At 42.2% G+C, this 13,892-nt stretch overlaps 1 protein-coding gene across 1 annotated transcript; it reads left to right on the forward strand.

The window, feature by feature from the left end:
• The first annotated feature begins 12,876 nt into the window (after positions 1-12,876).
• Positions 12,877-13,892, forward strand: LOC113449655 (olfactory receptor 2G3-like). The gene has a single exon (XM_026720762.2). The coding sequence runs from the start codon at positions 12,877-12,879 to the stop codon at positions 13,819-13,821; it is 945 nt and encodes a 314-aa protein (XP_026576547.2). The 3' UTR covers positions 13,822-13,892.

Raw genomic sequence — 13,892 nt, forward strand, 5'->3', positions numbered from 1 at the left:
TCCCGTTTAAAACACGTCAACAGGAACTGTCGAAACTACAGGGATGCCTGTTGTGGGGTACCAGAGTCGTCGTCCCATCCACCCTTCGCGTGCCCATATTGAAGGTGCTGCACGAGGGCCATCCGGGCATCGTGCGGATGAAGGCGCTGGCTCGGAGTTACGTTTGGTGGCCCGGGATGGACGATCAGATCACAGAATGGGTAAGCTCCTGCAAACCCTGTCAGGAATCCAGAGCAGCCCCACCAGCGGCCACACCCACCAAGTGGGAAAGCGCCAATGCCCCCTGGTCGCGGCTACACATTGACCTGGCCGGTCCGGTCCACGTCAAGACTTTCTTGGTGGTCGTGGATTCATATTCCAAGTGGATCGATGTTGCCTTACTCCCCACGACCACCACGCAGGCAGTCGTCAAAGCCCTGACCAGACTTTTTGTGACTCATGGGCTCCCGGACACGATAGTCTCCGATAACGGGCCGCAGTTCTCGTCCTGCGAATTCAGCAGGTATGTCACGAACCTAGGCATCCGACACATCCTCACGGCCCCCTTTCATCCTGCTAGCAATGGGATGGCGGAGAGAGCCGTCAGGTCGGCTAAAGAGGCACTAGCCCGTTTCGGTCAGGAAGACTGGCATTCCAGGTTATCCCGTTTCCTCCTCAGCCAGCACACAACCCCATGCACTAGCACTAACAAATCCCCGGCTGAACTGTTAATGGGGAGATGTTTAAGGACCACTCTCGATAGGCTGCATCCCCACTACTGTCCCGACACCCCTTTGGGTTCTGACAGCCAGGTGCGAGACTTTGCCTTGCAGGACCCAGTCTTCGCGAGGAACTATGCGGGAGATCCTTTGTGGGTGCCCGGGGAGATCGCAGCCATCACAGGTCCAAGGTCCTACAGGGTCCAACTAGAAGATGGTCGAGTGTGGCGGAGGCACCTGGACCAGCTACGCCGGCGGCGGAGTGTCCCGAACAGCGGTGAGCAGAATCCAGCAACCAACCCACGAATCCTCACCCAGTTTCCAGAGGGAAATTCCCTGAGGGCTCAGACATTCCCACTCGAACAAGGTGACCAACGAACGGGCCTGGACCACCGGCCCGAAGCTCCTGCAGGTCCACCCGGCGGAAGCACCGACCGTCCTGGTCAAGACACTCTACCGAGCCAAACCGAACGAGGGGAGACTTCTCGTTCTCCGGTTCCAGTGCCAATCCCAGAGGACTCCCTAGCGACCTCAGACCCACGCTCCTCGGACTCCCGGCCAACCGACAGTTCTCCGGAACTACGACGTTCGGGTCGCCAGCGGAGTCCCCCAATATACCTCAAAGACTATGCATGCACCCAGCCAGGGGGGAGGGGTGTTATGTCCTTGGAACTGGTTGGAGTTCCCAACCAGGTCCGCACTTTAAGCGGGAGCATCAGCAGCTCCCATTGGTTGGCTCCGTTTGGCAATCGGCTATAAAAGCCGGCTGCCGGACGGAGCCAGCCGTTGTTGTTATCCAGCGGTCTGCCTAGTTAGCGGGCAGGCTAAACAACCCTTTATTCCCAGAATAAAGCCTTTACTTTGTACGCTCTGGTCTGGCTTCGTTAGTCCCTTCGCTCCACAACAGCTGGCATGGCATATATGACTGAGATCTGAATGGGCATTGAAGGGCGGGAACCCCTTTTGGATAGTGAGTAGGCAGGCAGACACAAGGGCATAAATGGGGGGAGATGGGGGAGCATTCAAGACAAGGCAGAGGAGGCACTATCCTACCTTACCAAGGCTTGGGGCTGGGAGGAACCAAGCTAGGAATGACTTGGATCAGGATGGGTCCTACCCTGATGACCAGTGAATTTCAGTTAAGAATACCAACGTTGATTGTCATGATTGCCATTGCTAAGCAATGAACTGAGATGGTGACATTTTATAAATTTATTGTTTAGCAACATAATTTTTGTTCCCAATTGCCATCATTAACCAAGGATGCTTGTATAGTAAAGGTTCCCCTTGCACATATATGCTAGTCCAGTGGGGGCTAACCTTTTTTGGGCTCCCGTGCCAAAAATTGTGCGCGCACATTTGCACACTCATGCTTGCGTGCCAGCACCCAGAAGGTAATGCGTGCCCACTATGCCCCTATGGATGTGCGTGCAGTCCCACCTCCACCCCGCTCTGCCCCCTTACCTGCACTGCACCTCACAGCTGATTTTCAACTGGTTTGAGGCCTTTTTTGGCCTCTCAAAAGCTTGAGGAAGGCTTCTGCAGGCTTTGCAGGATGAAAACTAGCCCTGTTTCGTCACTTCTGGTATTTTCAGAAAAACGAAGTGACAAAACGGGCCTAATTTTCAGCTTGCAAAGCCTACAGAAGCCTTCCTCAAGCCCCTGAGAGGCTGAAAAGGGCCTCAAACCTGCCAAAAATCAGCTGTGAGGTGCACACATGCACAGTGAGGTAAGTTTGCCTGCAGTTCACGTGCTGGCACAAATAGCTCTGCATGTCACCTGTGGCACACGTGCCATAGGTTCGCCATCACAGTGCTAGTCGTTCTTGGCTCTAGGGGGCAGTGCTCATCTCCACTACAAAGCTGAAGAGCCAGCATTGTCCGAAGACATCTCCATGGTCATGTGGCTGGCATGACTTAACGGCAAAGGCGCATGGACGAGGATGGGGTGGCTCAGTGGCTAAAACGCTGAGCTTGCCGATCAGAAAGGACAGTAGTTTGGTGGTTTGAATCTCTAATGCCGCGTAATGGAGTGAGCGCCCGTTACTTGTCTCAGTTTCTGCTAACCTAGCAGTTCGAAAGCACGTAAAAATGCAAGTAGAAATACCTCAAAATGACTGTTTGGGAAAAGGAAGAGTTATATTTGAATGAAATCTGTAGTTGCAACTTGTATCCATTATTTCTGGTTTTAGTTTTTGTGGCATTGGAAAATAGTTCTTGACAATCTTCCCTAGGACTCCCTTTAATGTATCTTAACATGGCTATCAGGTCTCCTCTAAGTCTTGGATGTTTTTTTAATTTCTTCTTAGGCTGAACAACCAAATTCCTTTAGCTTGCCTTCAATTTCTTGCACCATCTTTTGAATTAATTGTGTTAATTTGCTTCTGGAAGTGTACGACTCATAATTGCATATAAATATGTGGGAATAAATTTAATACACACATAAGAGAGCAATTAAAATGTCTATGGGGGTGTGTTGTTTACAATTGTTGACGTAGCACCTTGTGCTGTAAAGGCTACATACACCTTTATTCCATCATATTCCTGTGAATAGAAAATACAATTTTCTGATGCCATTTGAGAAGTACTCTACTGTGATCCAAGCCAAACATTTGCTGGTCTTTTCCTTCCGCTCCAGAATCTTTGCTCCTACCACTTCTCTGATGTTATCTATCCCTTCTTGGATGAGCTTTGCAAAAAAGGAACTCTTGGGCATTGCTGGACTCTGGGGAGTGATGTCTTGTTTGCTCCCAATTGTTCCATGACGAGTCTTACAACAACTTTCACCCAGTGGTTAGAGGGGGGCAGGAATAATCTGTCTTCTTCCTCCTCCTCCTCTTTGAAAATATTTATAAAATCTGACAGTGAGAACAATGAATCAAGGAACAGTTTGCCTCCTGGAGTTGTGAGTGCTTCGTTGCTGGAGGTTTTCAAGAACAAACTGGACAACTGTTTGTCCGGGTTGGAAAAAGGACAGGAGGTTGGATGAGAAGATCTCCCAGGATCCTTTACAACCTTATGATTCTATGATTCTACCATCCTGCTCCACTCCCTTATCAGATTGATTATTATGTGTTTATGAGATATCTGTAAATATCCTGGAACACCACTGATCTGAAAGAGCCAAGATGAAGGTATAGATTTTATTCTTTTTAGAACTCCCTTGAATGTTTTTCACTGTTTCCTTTGATCAAGAAATACTGTGTGTTGCATATAAATATTCATTGGTTATAGCCAAATTCATTAAACTTCCTAGTTCTTCAGTCAGAGGCCTGTGTCCTAAGATCTGCTCGAACTGCTAAGGTGTGATTGTTGAATGTGTCTGTTCATCATGAAACATCACTTTATATTAGACATATTTTTGACAAGCCCTGATAATAGTCCTAGAAATAAGGAAGACATCTGTTAAATTTGTATTCATTTGGGAAATACTCATCCCAAATTAATATATGAAATGGAACGCAGCTACATAATGAAATCCACAAACGGTGAAGTGGTTTTTAACTATACACATGCATTCGTAAGCATGTTTATATAAATATCCATTTTAAGGGGAAACTTGTATAGGAATGTATATTTGGAAGAAATAAGAACAGGAACAATTGTATGATGGAAAACTGTAGAAAACGTGCAAGAAGTGCAAGTATAAGAAATATTGAAATATGTAATTTTTAAAAATTTGGACTTTACCAGAATGAGAAAATGATATAAATTAGAAAGGGACAAACTGAAGAGTTAATGATAAATTGATCATAGCTGAACCTGACCCACACATCCATTTCTAATTAATACAATTCCAATGTTTCCTCGGTATAAATTGCTTGCCTATATTTATTAACCTCAGTACTATTTTTCTATTTTAGTTTAAGGTTGGTTATTCTCTTTTTTTATTAAGATGATAGGGTTATTGATAGGATATTGAGCAGAATTAGGTGTTCTTTCTCAAAAACATAAAATGCTATAGGATATACCTGATTAAGGCATCTGCACAGTGCATTGCCAGTCTCTACACTTATCAAACTATGCATTTGATCTGTATCTTATTCTTGTTTTTTTTTTCCACAAAAAATAAAGTTTGGCTAGCTGTAACAAGGCAGAATAGCACTTGTCAAGCAACTTCCCGAGTTCTGCTGCTGCTGCTGCATTTTCAAGAGAGAAGCCAAGCTAAGTCCTTGTGGGATCCCATATCTGTCTATTATGCTGCATTTACATGAACAAATGGAGAACTGTAGGAGTATTGCATGGAATGTTACATAGAAATGTTATATCTATGCCTTCAAAATACATAGCCAGGATATCATACTAGTTAAAATATGAAAAAGGTTGTCCCCAAGTTATAATCTCCCCCACGTACACAGTGGAGGCAGCTTTGGTCCAGTCTTTTGTCTTTGCCCAAAAAATAAAGTTGGGTTCAAAGATCCAGGTTCAAGTGCATCTTTAGTAAGATACATTTTCTGAGTGACTCTCTCTCTCTCTCTCTCTCTCCCCCCTCCCTCCTCCATACACACCTCCTCTCTCTTCCAGGCCAATTTACTTTGTAAGGTACTTGCGCAAAAGAAAGGAGGAAGGCAGGGGTGGGATTCAATTTTTTTAACAACCGGTTCTGTGGGCGTGGCTTAGTTGGTGGGTGTGGCTTAGTGGTCATGTGACTGAGTGGGCATGGCTTAGTGGTCATGTTATTGGCTGGGCGTGGCCAACTCAATATCACTGACATCGAGGCATGCATCTCCTCGCCTGGCCTCTCATTACTGTGGGGATGCTGCAACAGTCGTAAGTGTGAAAAAGGGTCATAAGTCACTTTTTTCAGTGCCATTGTAACTTTGAATGGTCACTCCACTCAAGCAAAGTACCAACAAAGGAGCGGAAAAAAACTCCAGAGACATTCCTGAGACAGGAAGTCTAGTCCTGCCAAGGATGTAATAAGAGTTAATGGAGAGGCAGTTTCTGTAAGCAACACCAGAATGTTTCCTTCCTGCCTTCCTTACAGGATTAGGCCAGTAATTTCTTCCAACAACAGGTTCTCTGAACTGCTTAGAATGTTAACAACCAGTTCTAATGAATAGGTGCGAACCTGTAGAATCCCACCCCTGGAGGAAGGGACATTATGTATAATGGCTTTGAGCTCCTGAATGCAAGATGGGTTATGAATGTAATGCATAAAAAGTGTGAAAGAGAGAAAAGTAGATTTGTAAGTCATTTCTTTCTTTTATTCTATACTTGCTGGAATTCTTTCACTGTTAAACCTGCAGGAACTTGATCTTCTTCTGCTCCTAATCCTGTTCCTTAATTCCTTGTGGGTGTGATAATTGTGGGATAGGAAATGACATCTTGTCTCCCCTTTTCCTGAAACTCTCCTTCATTGGCCAAGAAGAACTTAAGCAAGGTTTTTTGTTTCAGCTTCTGAGTCTCCAGATTTTAGTGGGAGTATAAATGTGATTAAATAAATGAATACCTGAATAAAGGAATAAATGTGTTGCAGGTGGGGAGAAGATCCAGCAGAACAGAGCTAACTGGACATCTTTTTTCATTGTTATACAGAAACTTAAAGAAAACCTACAGTACGAGTATAAGACAGATGATGGTGTCTTGGAAATGGTGATGGAAGTAAAGGAATTTTAGTATATTTAATGCCTGAAATCCTAATAAAATCTATGGTGTGCTGAGATCAATCCATGGCTCCCAGAATTGAGGATCATGTCCATGCAGCTCCCTTTCCTTTGTTGAACAGAAGCCAGACAGAGATTTATATGCTTGTTTGTAGTCTTAGAATCATCTGAAAATGTTGGCAAGAGTTCCCTTCCCTGACTTGTTGTTACATCTTCTTGGTCTCTTTCAACCAATTTTTTAAAAAAGGTATTTTGTAGCATCCTGTGTAGAAAATCTATATGATCCCTACGACTGAGAATCCCTGGATGGCACATTATCATACAGCCAATTGATTAATCAGAATATTCATCCTTGCCTGCTCAGTTACAAGACAGAGATGGGCAACTTCCATTACCCTAAATCCTTAAGGGTAGGTCAGAATGAGGCTTGGAGTTTTGATCTTCCACCATCTCAAGAAATCTCAGCCCCATTGCACAAAATTTGACTCCCAAGTCAACCAGTCTTGCCAATCTGTTTAGTCCTGTCCCAAACAAGGTCAGCACTGCTCAGTGTTATGATTGGTATCTGATCATCTGGGAATTCATAGACTGTATACACGAGAAGAACAGTGAACATAAATACAATACAATTCTCAATTTTCCTGGACGGAGGAGATCGTTTTCAAAGAAAGTTCTGATCTAAATATTGTTATAGTCCTTTACCCAGTTAGGGAATGTGCATAATCAGGATGATCATTTAAAGGCAAAACAGCAGCTGCAAGAATCTTGCAAATATTAAGGATGAGATAAACATTCTTCGTCTTCTCCATTAATGAAATTCTTAGGTTCACAAACCAGGGCACTGTTGTGTTATTTATATTTTAATTTTAAGGGCTTTTTAAAAAAAAGATAAGTTGTTTTAAGCCACTGATATTATGATGAGGGAGATCCAGGCATAAGATCAATCACTTGAGGTGACAATTTGAAAGGGTATCTTTCAAAATAGCCTTTAAAAATAATCACAATTTTTTTGACCCTATCCATTCTGGGACTGGAAAAGGAATTCCAGAGACTGTGGACACTGTTCGATGTTCAGCATTTATATTGATTATATGTGGCTTCTGATACAACTGGAGCAACTCTCAGATATGACTTATATTAGCTATTTTTTTTGTAAAGAGCAAGCAATAATCAAGAAAATAAAGTAAATCTTTATGTTTCCATCTGTACACTAAAATTCCCTTGTGGTTGTTAAGGCATAAGATGGTTGAGAAAGCATAAAGCTCTCCACAGACTAATGAACTAAACCCATGGTTCAAAGCCACATTTCAAGATTCCATAGAAATGCTCTTTGTTATTCTTATGTACTTTTCATTGTGTATACTTTTCTCTCTCTTTTTCATAATAAACATGTAACATATCTTACTGCCATAATAGTATACAAGACTGTAAATTAAAGAATATACATTACCCAAAACCCGACAATCAGAACTTATTTTCTCAAATGTGATTAGCTTGTTCCGGCTAACACACATCTTGTATCAACTGCAAAGCTTTTTCTTCAGTAATATTGTACTACTAACTAGAGCATAAAAAAAAAAAGCTAGACCAATTCTTGAATACAGCTCATCTGTCTGGAATTCACATTACATATTGGACATTAATACAATTGAGCGAGTCCAAAAATACCTCATGAGAAGAGTCCTTCACTCCACAACTCGCAACAGAATACCCTATGCCTCCAGTCTTGAAATTTTAGGCTTAGATAACTTAGAATTATATTGCCTTCGGTCTGACCTAAGCATAGTACATAAAATTATAATGTCCCACCCCATCAATGACTACTTCAGCTTCAACCTCAACAATACACGAGCACACAATAGATACAAGCTCAAGGTAAACTGCACAAAACTCGATTGCAGGAAATACGACTTCAGCAACAGAGTGGTCAATGCCTGGAATACTCTACCTGACTCTGTGGTTTCTTCCACTAATCCAAAACCTTAACCTCAGACTGTCTACTGTTGAGCTCCCCTCATTCCTAAGAGGTCTGTAAGAGGTGTGTATAAGCACACCAACATGCCTACCATTCCTGTCTTAATATTCCCTTTTATTCGTATCTATTTCATGTATTAATAATCATGTTTTTCAGGCTGAAGATGATGAATGAGACTGAAGATGATGAATAAGACTGAAGATGATGAATGAGACTGAAGATGATGAATGAGACTTCATCGAAACGTCGCCTAGATACTTCCAATTTTACGTGGGAGAAAACCCGAATAACCAAAGATCCACATACAAATACCCACGAAAACCTCAGAAAACACACACACACATATATATGTGGATCTTTGGTTATTCAGGTTTTCTTCCGCATAAAATTGGAAGTATCTAGGCGACGTTTCGATGAAGTCTCATTCATCATCTTCAGGCTTGTGTCTTCAGCTCTGTGCTTCTCAGAGTAATGTGAGCTTGCAGCTGCTTCTTCCTTTTATCTGCTAGTGGGGGTGTGACTTGATTGGGTGGGGGCTTGGCTGTGTTCTGATTGGGTGGGGGTGTGTTCTCATTGGTTGGGGGTTTGGCTGTGTTCTGATTGGTTGGGGGTGTGTTCTGTTCAGGTGGGGGCTTGGTTGTGCTCAGGTTAGTCTTAGTTGCTGGGGGATTTGAGCTGGTGAGCTGTGATCCTGCTGTTTGGCTTCGCCACATACAAATACCCGCGAAAACCTCAGAAAACACACACACACACACACACACACACACACACACATATAAAATCAAATGCATGCTTGATAAATAAATAAACTCTGCCCTTGATATCTCAGAGGTTTTGTTTTGCTGTGAAAAAAGCTTCTTCTGAAGTTCTTACTGTTTTCTTTTAATGAGAATTTGAACAGATGTTATAATTCCACCCTAGCAAATCCTGATTGTATTGCAGTTTTTACTAGGCTAAAATCCTGTCAGCATTGTGACTTTTCCATTCCTCTTGAAAACTCCTAATTCCTGAGCATAAAAGAATAATTTGGTCATGATTTTCTTTCCTTACAAGAATAGGTCCCAAACTTCCCATTTGTGCAGAATATTATCATGAGTATTTGAGGGCTATAATACAATCCAGAGTCAGCAATGCAGTTCTGTGGGATTGTATTATAGTCCTCAAAAACTCATGATAATATTCTGCATAAATGGGAAGTTTGGGAACTATTCTTGTAAGGAAAGAAAATCATGACCAAATTATTCTTTTATGCTCAGGAATTAGGAGTTTTCAAGAGGAATGGAAAAGTCACAATGCTGACAGGATTTTAGCCTAGTAAAAGCTGCAATGCAATCAGGATTTTGCTTTCTGATGAGAAAATAAATGAGAAGGCCTGTTTGTAGACAGTGATGTGTAAAGGAAGTTGGTTATGTCAAGAGATACACACAGATAAATTGAATGTGGTGTGAATGGAGAATGTCAGGATTGTCTGCGATACAACAAGTGACACAATCAACCTGGACTGAAAATAAATTGAGTGACCAGTATTGGTCCACCCCTCTACAAAGAATAATAGTGACTGCTACACACACACACACACACAAATATGTATTGAGCATGGGTGCTGAAGATTTCCAGAATGAAAATATTAGGATCTCCTAATGCCAAATCTGAGATCTCTTTGATCAGATGAAGTAAGAAATCAGCTGGCACTTAGTGAGTTGCCTACCATTTCTTGGCAATGCTAAAGATACAGTCACTCCATGGTGACACCTCACTGGAGAGAGAGAGACAACGTTTTTTTCCAGTGCTGGAAAAATAAAATTTTTGAAATACATTTGAAATAAAATTTGTGGTAGAGGAATACAGGAATGCAGACTGGATGGAAAGTCCATGGAGGAGATGTACCGTAGGTGCCCTGATCCCCTTGTGGTTGGTTTAAATTGGGTGTGGTAGCCGAAGATGTTCCAGAAGTTCTATCCAGAATTTCATGTGGGTGTGTGCATACAGCATTAATTAAAACAGAAGCAAACCATTGAAATGTGTGTGTGTGTGTGTTGCCCACCACGTTGACATGACACATTGTGCTTCAAAGGCCGAACAGAAATTTGTCCCACCATAACTTCCTTCAGTAGCAAAAACAATTTCTGATACCACTTGAAATTTGCTGATCCAAACTTTTTGCACAGCCCTTCCTCCTGTTCCTGCATCTCCTGTCACTTTTCTGACCCACTTTTTTCTTCCTGGGTGAGTCTTTGGAAATGGTTTCAAGGGCTTTGCTGGACTCTGGGGGGAAGTATTTTCCTTGCCACTAATTATTCATCTTGAGTCCTGGTGCCCTGGGAATCTGTGACAACTTTATTCTGTAATGATTTTCACCAACCGATAAGAAATTGGCAAGAATTGCTCTTCCTTCTCACTCTCCTTGAAAATGTCTATAAAATCTACTACGTTGCTTCATTCCTTGCCTTCTCAGGTTGCTTATTGTGTGTGTCTGTGTGACATATGTAAATATTCTGGAGCACTGCTGACTTGGAAGAGCCAAGATGCCAAACTGGGCACTCCAAATGTTCAACTGCACAGTTTCTGCTTCCTTCTTATTGCTGTCTGTCCACTATAATTTATCTCCCTTTTTCTTTAAACAGAAAGATGCATTAATCTTTGCTTTTAACTTACTTTCTTTACAAGATCAAATGAAAAATAATCCTGAAATTATTGCTGTAATTTTTCCATTTGCTTGAGATTAAGCCCCATGGGACTTCATGGTCTACTCAGACTGACTATTTTCATGTTGCTCATTGCCTCAACCTTGCTTTTTATATCTTTCCTTCTTCCTCATACTCTGTTTTCGGCTGGCATATAGTTCTCTTTCTATTCTCTTTTTAGAGGGTTTGAAGTCCCTGCTAATTGATTTTCTGTCTCCACCTTTCAGCCCAACCTCTAGTCTCTGGAAAAGAAAGATCCATTCTGAGAATTATTTTGGACTAAAAATGTTCATCTGCTCTTTGAATAGAGGCTGGTTCATCCTATGTAGGAGAAAAAGACTCACAGAGATTCTTACTTCAAATCATCCATCCATCCAAGACCCTCCAAGCAGTACATGACGATGAGCCAAGAGTAGGAACACTTCTCTTACACAGACACGGGTGAGGTTGTGGAATGAAGTGTTTTGGGGTTACTTATATAATATAAATGGATATATAAGAAAAAGGGAAGAAGAAGATTACATGCTCTCTCTCTCTCTCTCTCTCTCTCTCTCCCCTCTCTCTAAACTATCACCTATCATCCCCCCCCCTCTCTTTCTCTGATGCTTCACCTGCTAAAATTCCTCCATCAAATCTACACCAATTTGATCTTCTTTTGTACTTCACTCTCTTTCACAATTCCTTGTGGATGTGATTATTAGGCTGAGGTGGGATAGGAGGTGACATCTTTTCTTGCCATTTCCTGAAATGGGGGACAATTTTGTTTCATTCATTTGACAAAACTACTTCAGCAAGTATTTTTGTTTACACTGCTGAGTCTCCAGATTTTGGTGGGATATAGAATAGAATATAGAATAACAGAGTTGGGAGGGACCTTGGAGGTCTTCTAGTCCAACCCCCTGCTCAGGCAGGAAACCCTGTAGCATTTCAGACAAATGGTTGTCCAAACTCTTCTTAAAAACTTCCAGTGTTGGAGCATTCACATCTTCTGGAGGCAAATTGTTCCATGGATTAATTGTTCTAACTGACAAGAAATTTCTTCTTAGTTCTAGGTTGCTTCTCTCCTTGATTAGTTTCCACCCATTGCTTCTTGTCCTGCCCTCAGGTGCTTTGGAGAACAGCTTGACTCCCTCTTCTTTGTGGCAGCCCCTGAGATGTTGGAACACTGCTATCATGTCTCCCCTAGTCCTTCTTTTCATCAAACTGGACATACCCAGTTCCGGCAACTGTTCTTCATATGTTTTAGCCTCCTAATCATCTTTGTTGTTCTTCTCTGCACTCTTTCTAGAGTCTCAACATCTTTTTTATATCATGGTGACCAAAACTGGATGCAGTACTCCAGGAGAGAGCTTACCAAGGCATTAGAAAGTGGTATTAATTTGAATGAAATAAATGAATCAATACGTGGATAAAGGAATAAATGTGTTGCGGGGTGGGGAGGGGATCCAGCAGAACAGACTTAATGGAGACATCTTTTTTCATTGTTATATAGAAGCCTGAAGGAAGCTTCTAGAAAACCTACCTGTGCAAGACAGAAGATGATGTCTTGGAAATGGTGATGGAAGTGAAGGCATCACAAAGTCTTAGCATATTTAATAGCTGAAGTTCTGATCAAATCTATGGGTGCCGAGATTCAACCCCTTGGTTTCCAGAATTGAGGATCATGCCCATACAGCTCCTTTTTCTTTGCTGAAGAAAAGCCTGAGATTTTATGAATAATCAAATTTCTGTACTCTCTCAGCAATTAAAAAAAGGGGGGTGGGGGGTGGGAGTTTTGTAACATTCCATGCTAATAGTAGGAATGCCTTGATGGCTCATAATCAAGCTGACAATTGCTTAATCAGGATATTCATCTGTTCTGTACTGAATGTCTTTTTATGTCATTACTTGTTCTAATTTGAATAGACAATGAACATGGAAACCTCGTGGGAAACCAGTAACCAAAGCTACCAAGGAGAATTCATCTTGCTTGGGGTGTCTGACCGGCCACGGTTGGAAATGTTGCTCTTTGCCATTGTTCTTGTCTGCTACATGATGACCCTTCTGGGCAACACTACTATCATTGTTGTGTCGAGATTAGATGCAGAGCTCCATACCCCCATGTATTTCTTTCTCAGCAACCTTTCCTTCATTGACCTCTGCTTCACCACCAGCTTTGGGCCCCACATGCTGGTGAATTTCTGGAGAAAAAGCAAGACTATCACTTATGGTGGTTGTGTGGCTGAGCTCTACATCTCCCTTGCTCTGGGCTCCACAGAGTGTGTTTTGTTAGCTGTCATGTCCTATGATCGCTATGCCGCCATCTGTCATCCATTGCGCTATACTATGATGATGAGCCACTGTCTGAGCTTCATGATGGTTGCTGTTTGCTGGGTAAGTGGCTTCAGTGTCTCACTAGTTCATACCGTGATGATTTTTAGGCTTCCACTGTGTGGACGGAATCAAATAGATCATTTCTTTTGTGAGCTCCCTGCCTTTCTTAAATTGCCTTGTGTTGATACTTCACTAAATGAGGTTATGTTATTTTCTGCTAGTGTGTTGGTCCTTCTAATTCCAGTTAGTCTCATCACAATCTCCTATGGCTATATAGCTGCTGCAGTGCTGAGGATTCGCTCAGCTGAAGGCAGGAAGAGGGCCTTCAACACTTGTTCCTCTCACCTGATGGTGGTCTGGCTCTTCTATGGTACAGCCATTTTCAATTATTTCCAGCCTCCGTCCATCTCCTCCCGTGATCGACACAAGATGATTTCCCTTTTCTATACCTTTGTCGCCACCATGCTTAATCCACTGATCTACACTCTGAGAAACAAAGACGTACATAAAGCTCTCCAAAGACTAATCAAAAATAGATTTTTGTAAGGCTTTTGATACAGTAGTACATGATAAACTGCTGTTGAAATTAAACTCTTTACATAATTTCTGGTCCTTTG

This window comes from Pseudonaja textilis, chromosome 2 (assembly GCF_049901715.1).
Source record: "Pseudonaja textilis isolate UNSWEBS1 chromosome 2, rPseTex1.2, whole genome shotgun sequence".
In the NCBI taxonomy this organism is placed as follows: domain Eukaryota; kingdom Metazoa; phylum Chordata; class Lepidosauria; order Squamata; family Elapidae; genus Pseudonaja; species Pseudonaja textilis.

Bases quoted from the DNA above. Each gene is read 5' to 3' on its own strand.
- LOC113449655 (XM_026720762.2), top strand. From the start codon at position 12,877: ATGGAAACCTCGTGGGAAACCAGTAACCAAAGCTACCAAGGAGAATTC.